Source organism: Heptranchias perlo, chromosome 15, assembly GCF_035084215.1.
Source record: "Heptranchias perlo isolate sHepPer1 chromosome 15, sHepPer1.hap1, whole genome shotgun sequence".
NCBI classification, from domain to species: domain Eukaryota; kingdom Metazoa; phylum Chordata; class Chondrichthyes; order Hexanchiformes; family Hexanchidae; genus Heptranchias; species Heptranchias perlo.
In genome coordinates this window covers 38591071-38609428 of record NC_090339.1, presented here as the reverse complement: position 1 = coordinate 38609428, position 18358 = coordinate 38591071, and the positions used below count along the sequence as shown (strand labels likewise).

The 18358-nt window shown below is 41.8% G+C and overlaps 1 protein-coding gene across 1 annotated transcript in view; it reads left to right on the top strand.

Moving 5' to 3' along the window:
- The first annotated feature begins 666 nt into the window (after positions 1-666).
- The window catches only part of LOC137333017 (heat shock factor protein 1-like), a 42318-nt gene continuing 24626 nt past the window's right edge, over positions 667-18358 (top strand). Inside the window, exons 1-3 of the mRNA XM_067997094.1 lie at positions 667-2994; positions 12462-12570; positions 13422-13546. Coding sequence (XP_067853195.1) covers positions 2902-2994; positions 12462-12570; positions 13422-13546 — 327 coding nt within the window. The 5' untranslated portion in view covers positions 667-2901. The remainder of the gene's footprint in view (positions 2995-12461; positions 12571-13421; positions 13547-18358) is intronic.

Here is an 18358-nt window from a genome sequence, read left to right as displayed (position 1 = left end):
AAGTACTTCACCTATGATGGTAGGGCACCATAATTGGATGTGGTACCCACTACTGGAGAGAATCATGATTATTGGCCACTGGAGGCACCTGGAAAGTGTTGCCATCTGGTAAGGACAAAATTTGATTTCACTATACCCCTGTCTAAGCTCCCCTATGAATTGGTACTTGGGTACAATACAGGTGGATGTCTGGTGCAGCCAAACTGTCAGTGCTGCCTTTAGAAGAGGAAAGGCAATTGATGTAGGAAAGGAGTAACAAAATATAGCTAATCATGCAAAGTAAATCTTTAACTGCTGTAGGGTTTATGAAAATCAAATTTTAACTAGCTAGTTGCTTCAATTTTTGGACAGCTGCCATACTTTGGTTTACCTTTTTGCTCTTGTAATTTTCAAGCTTTCTGGTTACTAATTTCAAATATCATCTTTCCTGCCGGTGCATATGTATACAAATACTTAGGAAATGTTTTTCTAGGATTACCAACACTAATTGCCTAATGCCTTTAAGTAGCAACAGGAAATTCTGGAAATATAACTGGCTCATTTAAAAAAGTCAGATTAATGTTTGACCTTGTTAAACTGGAAAAATTGCTCCTTTTTTATAGGATGTACCAAAACTGTTCTAAAGGGGCTGGATTTAATAGCCCATAATTGAAATTTTTTAAATTAAGAAACTAATGGCTATTTGTCTAGCTCTTGGTACATTGCTACTTCTAACATTTAACAATTTTTACTTTCTCAATTGTAAATGAAGTTTGATAAATATAATAGCCAGGGTTAAACTTGATTTGGAAAAAGTCTGATCATTTCACTATCCACTTGATTGTCACTTCATCCACCAGTGTACGATGGCTGTAGTGTACACTAACTATCTGGAAGGACAAGGGTAGCAGGTACATGAGAGCATCATCACCTGAAGTTCCCCTCAAGTCATACACCATCCTGACTTAGATATATATTGTAGTGCCTTCATCTGTTCTGTCACGGTCAAAATTCTGGAACTCCCTACCTAACAGAATTTTGGGAGCACCTTTATTCACATGGACTATAATGATTCAAGGTGGCCCACCACAGTCTTAAGGGCAACTAGGGCTGTGTAATGTCAGCCTTGCCAGGGCTGCCCACCTCCCAAGACTGAGCAAAACAGAAGTACTTAACAGAATCCCTGGATTTATAAGTCTTTCCTTTGCTGGAAAAGCAGTCTGTTTGAAGGTGTCCTTTAACAAACAGTAGCTGAAGGGTCCTTCATTTTAAACATTAAAAGTTAATAGTCATAGGGATGTCATCTTGGTGGCATACATGAATTGAAACAGCAATGAAAACCCTTTTAGAACAGATTTCACCCATTGTATATGATGCCTGACTTCATGCAACCAGCCACATACTGGCGCTCTGCATATCAACAGTCTAGAAACAAAGCTACTTGAAGCCATTTTGTAAATTCTGATTTATACCAGCCACCTAAGATCACATAAATAAAGAGAGAATGTGTTTTTCAATCCCTCCAAACAAGTTTCCACCCCTTTCAGCAATGAAACAACCCTAACCCAAGTCACAAATGGTGCATTATCCCTTGTCCTCTTTTTAGCCTCTGAAAAGGTGAACCAAACCAACCTCCTCCAATACCTTTTTTTCCATTGTCCAGTTCCGCAGGACTGTCCTTGCTTGGTTTCAGAAATGGCTTCTCTTCTAGTCCTTGCACTGTTACCACTGTAGTCCCTCTGGGATCTATCCTTGCCACCCTTCTCTTTCTCATCTACTTGCTGCCCCTTAGTGACATCATTTGCAGACGTGAGGGCAGCTTCCCCATGTATGCTGATGATACCCAGCTGTACCTCTCGGCCACTTCTCTCAACCCCTCCGCTGCCCCTCTACTGTCAGTTTTGCATGATTCACAATTTCCTCCAGCTAAATGTTGGAAAGACCAAAGCCATTGTCTTAGACTCCTGCAACAAACTCCATGTCCTCTATAATGACTCCAGCCCCCTCCCCAGCCACTGTAACACTGAACCAGACTGTTTGTAACCTTGGCATCCTACTCTATGGAGCTTCCAACCCCATATCCTCTCCATCACAAAGACTGCCTACTTACACTTCTGTAACATTGCGTCTTGCACCTCCTGATCTCTGTAGTCTGTCTCCTCTCCCACCCTGGACTTTCCAAAATTAACCTATCTCTGGACAGTCTGCCTTACTCTTGCTGCTAGTATCCACCACAGCTAACTGTGTTTTGATTTAGCTTTCTCCTCTAGCCCAGCCTGCATACCTTTGAACCCTTGAGTCTCAACCTGGCTTCTCCCATTCAACCCAGTTGTGTATTTCAGGTATCCAACAGATTCTTAAAATAAAAATTAAGTTCAACGGTGCTACTCCTGTACCAAGCTCTTACTGCTGAATCTCTTTCCCACTTTCTAATGGCTAGAAAGACACTGTTTTAAAACAACATCCCTGCTCCCCAATTCAGAACCACTCCTTCCCCACGTGTCACTACCCCATGCGTTCGCGCACGCGCAACTCTACCCAAACAAAAGAAATTTCGCACCCGTCGGATCCAGTTCCGCCCCCCTCCTTTTCTATTGGAAGATCTATCTGCCTCTCCAATTTGGAGTTGGAAAAGTCTCAGCGGTTAGAAAGCTGCCTTGTCGCCGCCGCTCCTTCCTCAGTCTGTGCTGTCTCTTTATGTGATTGACAGCTGCACAGCAAGTGGACCCACCCACACGTTGGGTCGAGCATGGACTTCAGCAACAAACGTTATAGAAAACGGGAGTTCACATAGTGCGAAGTAAACAACTGCAGTAACAGACTAGTCTTATTTGTGCAAAAAGCAACGCACTGTAATTATTAAGAGAGGGTGGCGGGTGAAGTAAATTCTGAACTTTAGAAAATTAAAATTTTGATTGAGCGATGAAGCAAAATTGCAATGTGCCTGCATTTTTGAACAAGTTATGGACCTTGGTGGAAGATCCAGGGACAGATGATCTAATCTCCTGGAGTCGAGTAAGTAATTCTGAAACATGTTAATAAAGCTTGTTAATAATATGCGTTGTATACAGACCATGTCACCCAAATACAATATTTAACCAGCTAGCTGTAGGTCTGCATGATTTAGGAGGGCTTTTTTTGCTCTCGAAATCGCGTATTGAGAACGAAATGTTATTTGAGGAGAGGGGGGGGGGGTCAAATTTTTAAAAAAGTTTACCATGCCGGAATGCCATTAAATGTCAGCTGAATATGTATTGACGGATGGTTTCTAGACACTGTGCGTATGTTGATTCTGCTTCTGTAATGTCGGCATTGTAACATTAATCGTTGTACAGATCAATATTTATATTTCATTCTTAATATCCACCATTAATATGTCGGAAAGAAGTATAAAGTGGGTCTTAAATGAAAAATAGAGGCAGGAAACGTTTCTTCTCGATGGTGGCAGAATGTAAACAAAAAAACGAATGTCATTTTTTCAGTTTTTGAAAAAAAAGTTATATTTTCTCATGTTCTCTTTGGAATGTATTTTTTTCGGAGGTTTTCTTTTTACGTGAAATTACAGCAGCTTTTATTATACCCGCCAACTCATGTTTGGGTCGTGAATAAACATTGCGATCACAAAGTATGAAGTATTGAGTCCAATATTTTTGACTTTGCTTTTCATCTTATTGCTATTGTTTTAAGTCATTGGGTTACTGATGTGCTGGGGAGGACACTCGTCCCACAGTCCAGGCCTTTGGTAGCACACAAACCTGTGTCGCACTTTAAAAAAAAAATCACCATTGCAATGTAATTCCTGCCGTGTCGTATAGAGGCAATACAAGGTGCAGTGGATACTGCAGAATTTTGGAACGGAGAGTTAAAGCAATTTTTAAATCATGTTATTTATTCATTAATTGTTTTGTCTGCCTCTGTCTACCTTTTTTTTTAAAGAGGAAAGAAAGTGAACGCGATGGGGTGAAGGTCGCCGCCTCCACGTGGGCCCTGCCCCCTGCCGCGCCCCCCGGGTTTGATTGGCGACGGAGCCGCTGCTGCTCCACGCTAATTAGGCGGCTGGTATTTTTAGAACCGTGCGCCGCCGCTCATTGGAGAACTCGCAGTGTTTTTGTTACCATGAATCTGTAACGCACCTACTTGGCTGGGTATCCAAGGGAAGCAGATAAGAAGAAGGGAGCAAGTGTGCAGTGAGAGATATTGCATATTAACATTTTGGGGGGGGGGTATTAGAACGTTTTGGAACAAGAAGCAAATGACTACAGATGCTGAACATTTGTAAACAAAAAAAAAGCTGGAAATACTCGGCAGGTCAGGCAGCATCTGCGGGGAAACAGAGGTGGAAGTTTCAGGTCTCAGACCCTTCCTCAGGACTGGACCATATTACGAATGAACAACATTCACAAAGGGTCAGAGTAGAGGGAGGGAGGGGAAAGCGCGCACAAAGGAAAGTAAATTAGAATGACTGACCTGAGCAGAGTGTGGGTGGAGAACAGGTGATGCTTAAATGGTAGAAGTGATGTTAGCAGGAGCAAAAAGGAGGTATAATGAGAGAAATAAAACATATGCAAGACACAGAGATTGTATGAATAGCTAAAGGGGATAGGTAAAAAGGAAAGCATGAAAAACCAGCAAGGCAGAGTAGGCTCCAGTGGCCTGGGAGTCTGGTGGAAGGAAAAATGCAGACCATCTCACTATTAGTGTTGTGACAGGGAAGGAGGTCCCAACCCCAGGTACCAACCCACTCCCTTCCCCATCCCCTAAATGTTTTCTTACTTTAAGGTTACTTAGTTCTAGTTTGTTTACCAGAGTAATGACTGGTATTGCATCTTTCCTTACTGGATTTGTAATGTACTGAGAACCAGCCTGAATACCTCCTATGAATCCCTCTCCATTCTGACTACCAGCATTAGCGTTGTCCCTATCCCAGGATATCTCTAGATTATCTTCTTTCATTACAGCCCCATTACTTTTGCAAATTTTTCTGAATTGTCTACAAATCTCTTCCTCTGTTTCTTTTATCACTATTTGGAGATCTACAATGGACAGCTAATATTGTTACAGAACTCTTGTTTCTCAATTCAATCCAGACTCCTCTAAACACCACCATTGATAATACGAATGCTTTATTGTGTACTTAATAATACCACTTTTTTTGCTTTTTTTTTTCATCACTTTTGAATTTTTTGGCCAGAAATTGTTAGTCTCTTGTCCTGGCTGAAGCCACGTTTCTGTCAAAGCAAGGACATTGTGATTCTCGGTTATAATTAGTGTTTATGGTTCCTTAACTTTATTCAGAGGTGCTATCTTTCAGATGAGATATTAAATTGACATCCTATCTGTCTGTTCAGATGTATGTGTAAGATCACATAGTACTATTCACAAAGAGAAGCAGGAAGTTCTCAGTGTCCTGGCCAACATTTATCCTTCAACCAACACCACTGGCCATTGCTATTTGTGGAACCTGGTATGTGGAAATTGTGATGTAGGCAAATCTGGCAGCCAATGACCGCATTTAAAAAGTAATTCATTGACTGTGCAGTCCTTTGGGATGACCTGAGGGTGTGATAGGTGCTATTTAACTCTAAGTTCTTCTTTCTTTGCTTTTTCTTCTTTGTTTTAATGCTTTGCACATTCATAAAAGGAATTATCATTTTTATGGATAGGATGTCCCCCTACCCTCCTCCAGCCTGGTAACAAACTAGCAGGATGTTATATTTTGAACAGTACAATTCCTGGGAGATTGATCTCTGTTAAGACATCAAGAACACCATTTTAACTAGATATAATGCACCAATAATGATGCTTTACCATTTGCTAAGCAGCTAATAATGCACTACCCTTTAACTTTGTGCCATTAAATTGCCCGAAGTGTTGACATTATTTGCAGGTGTACTCCTTGCTGTGCATTTCCTGATGCTTGTCACCAACTCCCAGGTGCGTAGCACTACCTCCTGGACTTGCTGTAAACTGAGGAGGAAATTAGATAACATGGCTCAATTGATGACTGCCAGACTTTACACTGTAATAAAGAAAATGCAGTTTGTCCCTCTGAGTTTGGGAATGTCTGAAAAGATTGGATAGATAATAGTAAATGTTACTGCTTTGCATTGCAAGAAATAGTTGATAGTAGAGTCAAAAAGCAACTACTGCAGATGCTGGAAATCAGAAATAAAAACAGAAAATGCTGGAAACATTCTGCAGGTCAGACATCTGTGGAGAGAGGAAGGTAGGGTTAACATTTCAGGTCTTAACCCGGTTTTGACAAAGAGTCATAAGGCCTGAAATGTTAACTCCATTTTCCTTTCTCCACAGATGCTGAGTGGTTCCAGTATTTGAATCAGACTTATTTTACAAAGGGAATAATTGCCAGTTTTAAGTTTTCATTTTTCCAATATCTTGCACAGTCACCATGGAACCCCTTAATACATAAAGAAGAATAATGTGATTTTCTGCTTACAATCTGATGCTGTAAATTGCAGGTCATTATTCTGCATGGCCTTTCATAGATCTGTGCCTCAGTAACAGTGACTAGCTAGGATGCAGAGAATAGCATTAAGTAAAAAAAAATCTTATTTAAGATCTTTAATTTCAGATTTTTGTGCACACATTTCATAAGACACAATCATTTTGTGAAGATCAATGGTATAGAATTAAACTGGTCACCTACAGAAGTGGTCAGTGCCCAAACAAACCCCATATGATCAGTTTTAAATATCTAATATATTTGTAATTGATCACCTGTTGCGTTGCACATGAGGAATCAAGACCAAATGCAGTATTCAATTTAAGTAGAGTTAGTGGGCGGGGGATAATTGGGCCCACTCGGGAGGCGTGAAGGTGAAAAATGATGGCGGAGGAAAAGAAGGAGATGAAGTGGGAGCAGAGGGAGAGGGAGAGGGAGAGGGAGGGAGGATGGATGTGTAAAGGGGGAGAAGGAAAGTTGGGGATGGGGACATAATATGGGAAAAGTCTGGCAAACAATGGGGGACAGGCCCAAAAAAATCAAGTGAGTACAGCAGAGGGGTATACAGGCTTGAAAGGTCCACTAACAGGAGGGGGTGCAGAGAGTGGAGCAAGGCCTTCTATGTGAGGAAACTAGCCCAAAAAGGAGAGGGGAGGTAATGCCAAAATGTTTTTCAGTGGAGGGCCGGTAAGATGCAAAGCCTGAAATGCCCATCAGTAGAGTGGGGAATTTAGACCCAAATGATTGTTCATTGGGGTGGGAGGGTGTTGTGGGCCCTATGGAGTCCTTCACGAGAGGAGGGGTATATGTCAGTGGGGGGAAGGACAGCTGAGAAGTTAATAAATAAGGAAGGGTGTGGTGCAGATGTGTTTTTTTTCAGTGTGTGGGAGAGGGGGGAGGAAGGGGAGCTTCCTGCACAAAACAATGCTTCGACATGAGAAAGCAATGTCCTCTGGCCAAAGGTGCATGTGGGCCTGGGCGTCTGAGAAAGCAGAAAATTGGGGGAATGTAGCGGGATGCCAAGGTAAGTTGAGACAGTTATGTGTTCTCCGAGGGGGAGGAGGGCAGTGTTGGATTGGGGAATGCGAAGCTTGAACAGGGTCATGACAATCAACTAACAAATCATTGGCGCAGGGTGGGGGAGGAACAGTCACCGTCACCGTCAGGTATGGCATCGCAGCAGATGACGATGGGACGATTTACAGTCTGGCAGCTGACTCCTACCTCGTGATGAGTGTTGGATGTGAAAGCCTACACACGTTTCTTTGCACTGCCACCCAGTGGAATTTTAATGGGGTTGCATGTGAACCGAGATGTTGACTTTGAGTGAGAAATACTGTTCCAGTGCTGGGTTTGTAGCTACGATTGTGTGACGAGTCTTTTAACATTATAAATGCCAATCACAGCACCATCTACAGATGTAGCTGGTAGTGCAGGTACATCTTGACACTTTTAAACTGGACTTCCCTTTGACAAAGTCTGAAATAGGAGCTTTTGTTGTATTTTGAAACAGAATGTTGTGACTGAGACAGTATTTTTATATTTAAAAAAAAAAATCATTTTAACTTGAGTAAAAAAAATTCTTCCATTTTGTCCCCAAATCCCTATTTCTTAGGGCAGTGGGCTATGTTCCAGCCTGCAGCTGGAAGATAAGCAACCTGCTACAGGGCCTCTGCCAGTGTCACTTTGAGCTAGCAGGTTTGAAACAGCAACTCTGGACCCCTTTTTTTCTGTGCTGTATCTGTACTCTGCCTTGTATCTCCTCATGGTTTTGGGTGGAGAAATAAAGGAAATGAACCTGTATCTCACCGATTATATGCCAACCTGTGTCATTACAATGTGTTATATTGTGCTGTATGCTTTTTTTAAAAAAAACAAATGAAAAGCAACCTGCCCACTGGAAATTCATATTTTGTAAAAATAGTGTACGAGAAATACCTGGAATAAACTCTGATGATTAGGACTTTCTGTCTTTCTTGATGATTGTTGATTGATATCGTCTCAACCTGTGGTAAGGGCCTTAAAAGGGAAATTTAAAATTAACGTAAAAGAAATACCAGATTCCTGGAGTCCCAGTAGAATGTTAGAGAGGCTATGGTAGTGAGGGAGCAACACAACATCGTTTAGTCATACCCAATGATCTAGCCCCACTGGCAGAAGATGCTGCATGATATCCAAAAAAGCATCAGGCACTTATCAAACCAGACCTGTGCACTGTCTTCTGCAACTCCCCATAATGACACACTTGATAGATGGGCACGTTTTTGGATTTCCTATTAATTGTCTATCCACTCCACTGAAGTGTAGATTGAGATTCTATGGAAAATAGCCCTGTGCATGAAAATTATGTACTTCTGGAGGCTGAACCAAGAAATTTCTTTGACATCTGTCCCTCCTCTGCAAGGATTGGATCACGTATTAGCTAGCCCCCCCCCCCCCCCCCACAAGTTGTATGTCATAATCAGCATAACCAGGTCTGCCAGGCACTGACACAGTGAGCAATCACGGTAGTGTGCACTAATTCCACTGTCTTACCCTGAAAAAATTTTTCCAGGGTTCTTCATAACATCAACCACTCAGTAAAAGTCACTCACTATAGCAATACACCATGTACGCTTGGCATGTCCAAATTCTTTGCCTTCATGGGCATACCATGGGCCACAGAAGAACAGGCAGGAAGGAAGGGGAGGTGGGGTGGCTATGTTAATAAGGGAAGGAATCACTGTAATACAGAGAAAAGATATTGGGACAAAGGATCAGGATAATGAAACAGTTTGGGTAGAGATAAGGAATAATAAGGGGCAAAAAACACTCGTGGGCGTAGTATATAGGCCTCCTAATAGTTGCAACTCTGCTGGAAGAAGTATTAATCAGGAAATAGTCGGGGCATGTAATAAGGGAACAGCTATAATTATGGGGGATTTTAACTATCATATTAACTGGACAAATCAAATTGGGCAGGGTAGCCTTGAGGAAGAGTTTATTGAGTGTATTAGGGATGGATTTCTTGAGCAGTATGTAACTGAACCTACAAGGGGGCAAGCAACCTTGGACCTGGTCCTGTGTAATGAGCCAGGAATAATTAATAATGTCCTAGTTAAAATCCCCTTGGAATGAGTGACCATAACATGGTTACATTCCATATCCAATTAGAGGGTGAGAAGGTTGGTTCTCAAACAAGCGTACTGAGCTTGAATAAAGGAGACGATGATGGTATGAGAGCGGAATTGATTAAAGTGGACTGGGAAAATAGATTAAAGGGTAAGACGGTACATGAGCAGTGGTGCTCATTTAAGGAGTTATTTTACAACTTTCAAAAAATATATATTCCACTGAGGAAAAAAGGATGTAAAAGAAATGACAGCCATCCGTGGCTAAGTAAAGAAATTAAGGATAGTATCTGACTAAAAACAAGGACATATAAGGTAGCCAAACTTAGTGGGAGGATAGAAGATTGGGAAGTCTTCAAAAGACAGCAAAAAGTAACGAAAGGATTGATTAAGAAAGGGAAGATAGATTATGAAAATAAATTAGCAAAAAATATAAAAACAGATAGCAAGAGTTTCTACAGTTATATAAAAAGAAAAAGGGTGGCTAAGGCAAACGTAGGTCCTTTAGAGGATGAGACCGGGAAATTAATGGTGGGAAACATGGAGATTGCAAAAATGCTGAACAAATATTTTGTTTCAGTCTTTACGGTAGAGGACACTAAGAATATCCCAACACTGGACAAACAGGGGGCTCGAGGGGGGGAGGAGCTAAATACGATTAAAATCACTAAGGAATTGGTACTCAGTAAATTAATGGGACTCAAGGCGGATAAATCCCCTGGACCTGATGGCTTGCATCCTAGGGTCTTGAGGGAAGTGGCAGTAGGGATTGTGGATGCTTTGGTAATAATTTTCCAAAATTCTCTGGACTCGGCAAAGGTCCCGGCAGATTGGAAAACTGCCAATGTAACACCCTTATTTAAAAAGGGTAGTAGGCAGAAGGCTGGAAATTATAGACCAGTTAGCTTAACATCTGTGGTGGGTAAAATTTTGGAGTCTATTATTAAGGAGACAGTAGCAGAACATTTGGATAAACAAAATTTAATAGGACAAAGTCAGCATGGCTTTACAAAGGGGAAGTCATGTCTGACAAATTTGCTTGAGTTCTTTGAGGATATAACGTACAGGGTGGATAAAGGGGAACCAGTGGACGTAGTGTATTTGGACTTCCAGAAGGCATTCGACAAGGTGCCACATAAAAGATTATTGCTCAAGATAAAGAATCACTGGATTGGGGGTAATATTCTGGCATGGGTGGAGGATTGGTTATCTAACAGGAAGCAGAGAGTTGGGATAAATGGTACATTCTCGGACTGGCAACCTGTAGCCAGTGGTGTTCCGCAGGGGTCGGTGCTGGGTCCCCAACTCTTTACAATCTATATTAATGATTTGGAGGAGGGGACCGAGTGTAACATATCAAAGTTTGCAGATGATACAAAGATGGGAGGGAAAGTAGAGAGTGAGGAGGACATAAAAAACCTACAAGGGGATATAGACAGGCTGGGTGAGTGGGCGGAGATTTGGCAGATGCAATACAATATTGGAAAATGTGAGATTATGCACTTTGGCAGGAAAAGTCAGAGAGCAAGTTATTATCTTAATGGCGAGAAACTGGAAAGTACTGCAGTACAAAGGGATCTGGGGGTCCTAGTGCAAGAAAATCAAAAAGTTAGTTTGCAGGTACAGCAGGTGATCAAGAAGGCTAACGGAATGTTGGCTTTTATTGCTAGGGGGATAGAATATAAAAACAGGGAGGTATTGCTGCAGTTATATAAGGTATTGGTGAGACCGCACCTGGAATACTGCATACAGTTTTGGTGTCCATACTTAAGAAAAGACATACTTGCTCTCGAGGCAGTACAAAGAAGGTTCACTCGGTTAATCCCGGGGATGAGGGGGTGGACATATGAGGAGAGGTTGAGTAGATTGGGACTCTACTCATTGGAGTTCAGAAGAATGAGAGGCGATCTTATTGAAACATATAAGATTGTGAAGGGGCTTGATCGGGTGGATGCGGTAAGGATGTTCCCAAGGATGGGTGAAACTAGAACTAGGGGGCATAATCTTAGAATAAGGGGCTGCTCTTTCAAAACTGAGATGAGGAGAAACTTCTTCACTCAGAGGGTAGTAGGTCTGTGGAATTTGCTACCCCAGGAAGCTGTGGAATCTACATCATTAAATAAATTTAAACCAGAAATAGACAGTTTCCTAGAAGTAAAGGGAATTATGGGTTACGGGGAGCGGGCAGGAAATTGGACATGAATTTAGATTTGAGGTTAGGATCAGATCAGCCATGATCTTATTGAATGGCGGAGCAGGCTCGAGGGGCCAATTGGCCTATTCCTGCTCCTATTTCTTATGTTCTTATGTTCTTATATAAATCTGTCCTATTAATTTGCATATGTCCCAACCTGCAAATATGAACAGAATATTCTTACGTGGGATTTATCCATCAATGAGGCAGTAGCACTAAGAACCACCCTTTCAATCTCTCCAGGCTTACAAAAGTTAAACAGGACAAACCAGTGTATAATATAATCGCTAATAGAACCGAGTTGCATGCCTATTGTAGGCTGGGTATAGCCCACAGACTGTAGTTTGGTCAACACTGATGCACCCTCCGATTAACCTTACATTCACAGTATAATGTGCATCAATGTGATGTAACCAAAAGAAAAATTGGATTTTAAAAATCATAGTTCAAAAATAATATAACAATACCATTGGGGTTGAAGAGTATGGGTGCACTCCCATTTATCTGCAGACTGTGCCCATTCATCAGGCAGTGTATGACAGTCAGGTCACATACAGCAGCATGGGAGAGTTTAAACTGCATCCCATGACTCGATATGATGAGTTGGTGTGTCTCCCCTGTGATATCAGTGAATGTGGTATTTGTGAGTGACGAGGTTATTCAGTCGATCTGTGTGAGCATGATTGATGATTAACAACTGTATTTACCCTTGCAGAATGGCACCTGTTTTCAGGTGTCCAATGAGAGGCGCTTTGCTAAGGAGATCCTCCCCATGTACTTCAAACACAACAACATGGCAAGCTTTGTCAGGCAGCTCAACATGTGTAAGTACATTATATTACTTTGGAGTGCTGAAGTGTGTTAGTTTAGGAAGGGGCTGCAATACAGTACACAATGAAGGCTAATGATTTCCGGTTTTCATAGAAAAATGGAATTGCAGAATACAATTTTCCCAAATCCTGGAAAGTCCAATAATCCCGTGTAATAAAAAAAACTGAATTTGACTTGGTCTTTTACTGTAAAACAATGGCCGTGATGATGACTCGTGCCAGAGTCTGATTCCATGGGTGTTGGCCTCCCTCCACCAAGTAAATATTTGTGTTCTGAGTTAACACTATGCTTGTTAGTAGGCTATTCGATTTATAATGGTAGTTTAGAAAGCTGGAGTGGGGTCAGTCTGGGGAGTGAGGAGAGGAACCGATGTTGGAGCAGCCAGGTCCGTAAGCTGGATGAGTCTCGTTTGGGAAGAGAAAATATAGAAGATCTTAAGCTGCAAACAAGTTTTGCATTTAAAACTGAGAAAAGGAAAGCTTGCCTAACGGAGGCTATGGGTTTGGGATGGTGTCATATGAAGAAATTCCAATAGCTGATAAGTGTACCACTACTGCAACCTGCCAGCTAAGTTGCAGGCGGTGGAGAGCTGTACAGCTGTGTCTGATCCTGTGCAGTGTTTCACTTGCACTTTTCATCATGGTGAATTGATAGCAATTAGCAATGGGACTAATCCTTTCTATTTCTTTTCTCTCGTTTTGCTCTCTGGCTCTCCCCCCACCTCTTCTCCCAGAGAGATAGGTGGTGTGGGGAGAGAGGTAACATTTTCTAAATAAAGTTTTATTCCACTTTTATCAACTACACTCCTTATCTCTTTAACTCTTCTCTTTATGTTCTGTAACAGATGGTTTTCATAAGGTGGTTCACATAGGTGTAGGTCTGCCCCGGGATTTGGATGATATAATTGAGTTTCAGCACCCGCACTTTAGACAAGGAGAGCCTCAGTTGCTGGACAACATCAAGAGGAAGGTAAGTGTTTCTCATTGGTGGGTTGTGGATGATTTTAAAACTTTTTCATAAATCAGTGGCCAACCAAATCTGGTGGCCAAAGCTGGACGTGTGGTGGCTGAATGTCTAATTTCAATTGAATCATTGTTGTGCTTTGGGACGTTTTACAACGTTAAAACCGCTATATAAATGCAAGTTGTTGATGTTGCAGTCTTAGGACATTTGGGGCAGATTTTAGTTTTCACTTGAGATTGGGGTTGAGGCTTGGAGCAGCGTTAAGAGGTTTAATCATTAAATTATTGCCGTACCTTACCTGGGAATGTTAAATGGGCAGTACAGTGGGAGGTTTAATCTATATCTAGTATATGCTATACCTGACCTGAGAGTGCTTGCTACAAAATTTGGGTCTACATTAGATATTCTCTAGGGTTTCGCATCTCCAGTCACATTCATAAACAGACATCCGATGATCTGCCGAGTATCCTTGCCACCCAGTATCTAGTTATAAGAAAGCGTGACCTGGGGTCCGTAGCAATAAGAACCTTTGTTATCTGTACTGGATTCTATGATATTGCGCATATCCCATCTCCTATCTTCCGGAAGATGGACTGATGAGCACTTCATTTAGATGAAGCCAATTGTAAATCAACAATTGGTTTCTTTTACATGTAATCTGTGAGCAAACAGAATACAATTTTCAGTGAATTTCAAATTATTTCATCACTTCTTGTTAAATGAAAAATAACAAATTACACCGCTCTACCCCTGTTGATGGGCTAAATTCACTTTACACATTGGCAATTCCTAAAACTAGCCAGCACTAAGATTTTATGCCTCATTTTGTGTCTGTCTCTTTCTTTCAGCCTTCTTCCTGGCTGGAAAGAAATCGAGTCTTCTCTGCTTCACTGTTTGTTTGTTTCAAACTCAAACTTGCTGCAGACTCTCCTTTTTTCACCCAAAGAAAAGCACGAGCGCCAAAAGCATAATTTCTGCCTTGTCCCCAGCTCTTGGTGTCAAGGATTGGCTCATCATGTTACCAATAAAAACTGCCACATCAAATGAGAAACTTTTTTCCACCCCTCCTACATGTTCAGCTAAAACACCTCCTGGGCTCAATGATTAAAATTCACCCAACTAGGCTGTTTTAGACTCACCTGACAATAACCATTTTGAGGTTTTGGGAAAGCGATAGAGTAAGAGTGTAATGAGTCTTGATTTCAACACAGTTTGGCAGGAGGAAGAGCATATACCATACAGATTTGAAGCTTCGAATGAAAGTGGGAAGTTCAGAGTCACAATGACCATAATTGTATGTATTGATGAAACACAAAGACAGAAATGGTTGTGACAGAAAGAACAAGAGGTTGGAGCTGAGAAAAAGATTTGCCTATCAGATGATCTAAGTCACTTTCTTGTGTCCTGTCCCAAGAGTGCAAGAGAAGTGCTGGAAGAGCCTCCCCAGTTATAAAAAACAGTATTCAAGTCTTGGAGAAACTTGGGCTTTGTGTAGAGTTGAGCTGTTACGGGGAAATTAATTGATGGACATAAAAGTGGAAACCAAGTCTCTTGGAGGTAGCCTTAACAGTGGATAAGATGTGGGCGTTCCATCCAAAGATAACCCTCAGCTTCTCTTCACCACGAACTGACTTCTTAAACCCCTCTCCCCACCTCCACCAACAACAAGTGTGAGGAGCTCATGGACTTCTTTGTCACTAAGATTAAGTGCCTCTTCCGCTTCCCTCCCTTCCTCTAGCTCACCAAGCCAAACTTCCTCTATGGTTCTCCCCTGCCCTAGCCCTGAACTTGCATCTTTCTCTAGTTTCTATCTCCCCTCGTGCCCTCTTCGAGCTCATCTTGATCATGAGACCCACCTCCTGTTCCCTTGACCCTATTCCCACTAAACTGCTGACCACCCAACTTCTCTTCCTGGCCCCTATGCCATCTGATAGTATTAATGGTTCCCTCTCTTCAGGCACTGTCCCCCTCCCCTTCAAATCTGCTATTATCACCCCCCTCCTCAAAAAACCCACCCTTGACCCCTCTGTCCTTACAAACTACCGCCAAATCTCCCTTTCCCCTCCAGAGTCCTTGAACATGCTGTCGCCTCCCAAACCTGTATCCATCTTTCCCGCAACACCATGTTTGAATCTCTCCAATCAGGTTTCTACCCTTGCCACAGTACAGAAACGGCCCTTAACAAAGTCACAAATGACATCCTGTATGACTGTGACTGTGGTAAACTATCCTTCCTCATCCTTCTCAACCACATCATCCTCCTCCAGCGCTTCTCCTTTGTCATCCAGTTGGGTGGGACTGCACTCGCCTAGTTCCATTCTTATCTATCTAGTCGTAGCCAGAAAATCACCTGCAATGGCTTCTCTTCCTGCTCCTGCACCGTTACCTCTGGAGTCCTCCAAGAATCTATCCTTGGCCCCCTCCTATTTCTCATCTACATACTGCTCCTCGGTGACATCATGAGAAAGCACAACGTCTGATTCCACATGTATGCTGATGACACCCAGCTCTACTTCACCACCACCTTCCTCGACCCCTCCACTGTCTTTGATTTGTCACACTGCTTGTTTGATATCCAGTACTGGATGAGCAAAAATTTCCTCTTGCTAAATACACCAACTCCGTTCCCCAGCCACTGACTCCATCCCTCTCCCTGGCCACTGTCTGAGGTGGAACCAGACCGTTTGCAATCTTGGCATCCTATTTGACCCTGAGGATGAGCTTCCGACCACAACGGTTCCATCACCAAGACCTCCTACTTCCACCTCCATAACATCACCCATCTCCGCCCCTGCCTCAGCTCATCTGCTGCTGAAACCCTCATCCATGCTTTTGTTACCTCTAGACTTGACTATTCTAATTCTCTCTGGCCGGCTTCCCATCTTCTACCCTCCATAAACTGAGTTCATCCAAAATCTGCTATCTGTACCCTAAGTCCCATTCACCCATCAATCCTGTGTTCGCTGACCTATATTGGCTCCCGGTCCGGGAATGCCTCAGTTTTAAAATTCTCATCTTTGTTTTCAAATCCCTCCATGGCCTTGCTCCTCCCTATCTCTGTAACCTCTTCCAGCCCTACTACCCTCTGAGATTTCTGCGTTCCTCCAATTCTTACCTTTTGTGCATCCCCAATTTTAATCGCTCCACCATTGGTGGCCATGCCATCAGCTGCCTAGGCCCTAACCTCTGGAATTCCCTCCCTAAACCTCTCTGCCTTTCTACCTCTCCTCCTTTAAGACGCGCCTTAAAACCAACCTTTTTTTAAACCAAATTTTTGGTCAGCAGTCCTAACATCTCCTTATGTGGCTTGGTGTCAAATTTTGTTTGATAACGTTCCTGTGAAGTGCCTTGGGACGTTTTACTACATTAAAGGTGCTATATAAATGCGAGTTGTTGTTGTTGTTGAAATCCAAGAAGGTAGTGAGGCCAAGGTGTGGAAGGATTTGGGATGGAGTCATCAAAAGTTAGAGGATGGTAACTGCTGGCTGGATTTGCGTGAACTATGAAGAAATAGTTTCTTTGAATAATTATAAGGCAGATTTTCATTGTCGGGCATGGAGGAGATCAAAATGTAGTGATTCAGCTGTTGCATTGAGAGGACTGGATGTTATGAATATTGAGGAAGTACAATCTGGAAAAAGTTTTGAACGTAGAGTATATTTACCATAAATGGAGTGAATGGGGTTAATGAAGGAGAAAGTCATCAATATGAAGGGAGGAAAGAGCCATCGGAAACCCTTAAATTGATGGAAAAAGAGTTAGAAGATGAACTGTCAATTATAGCATGGATGAGGCAATTTGAAAGCATATTAAATAGTCATGAACACAGGTTGTTGCTGTTAAATTCAGGTGAACTCTACATATTTTTTCTCATTTCCAGCATAAAGCACTGTCTCCACAGAAAATGTGATCTATGTGAAGTAATCTGGGATGGCAGGGTGAACAATGAATCCTTTTACTAATGAAGTACAATCTGGAAATAATACAAATTAACACTGTAAACTCCTGATCTCTAAGATTGACAAAACACACTAATAGACTACGTATCTTGAGCTATAAACAACAAATGAGGTTTATTTAAAAAGTAAAATTTAAACAAATGAGCAAACACATCAGATTTTACTAGATTACAAAACCAGTAAAAGTTTATACGCCTTTTGCAATTCTTGGCAAATATAGACTAATCAATCTCCTGTGGCGTTGCACATGGGGAATCAGGACCAAGTGTAATCATCAGGTTGAGCGGGCTGGAGGGCAGGACTTAATTGGACCAGGGCATGCAGATGTAATTCAGTCCTCATTTTAAAGTCATGTGTTCTGTCTTTATTATGATGTTCTTCAATTTTATGTCATTATGTTAAATAGCAAAATGTGACACTTTGGAAAGAAGAGAAGTAGAGCATGTTAGAGGATAGGATTTTCTCGGCACAGGCTGAGGAGCTGGGAGATGCAAAACTGAGGTGCTACTGTTCCACTCTTCGGAGGGTCCAATTACATACAGTATGACAGGTTTATGTAGGCAATTTCCATTATAAATGTGGACATAAGAATTTATAATCGGAAAAGTTGACAACTAAGCAAGATTTTGTAGACAGCGCATGCAGGCAGAAGATTTTTATTATATCATAGTCTTTTATGATTCAAAAACAAGCCATCTCTGATTAATCACATGTACTATGTGTTCTTTTTGGTAGGGGAAGGGAGGTAAACTGATAGTGTCGTTTCTTATTTTGCACAAAAGCAGCTGCATGTTAAGTTCAAATACATTAATTCATTTTCAGTTGTAACCACAAGAGAATTTGAGAAAAAAATTGAAAT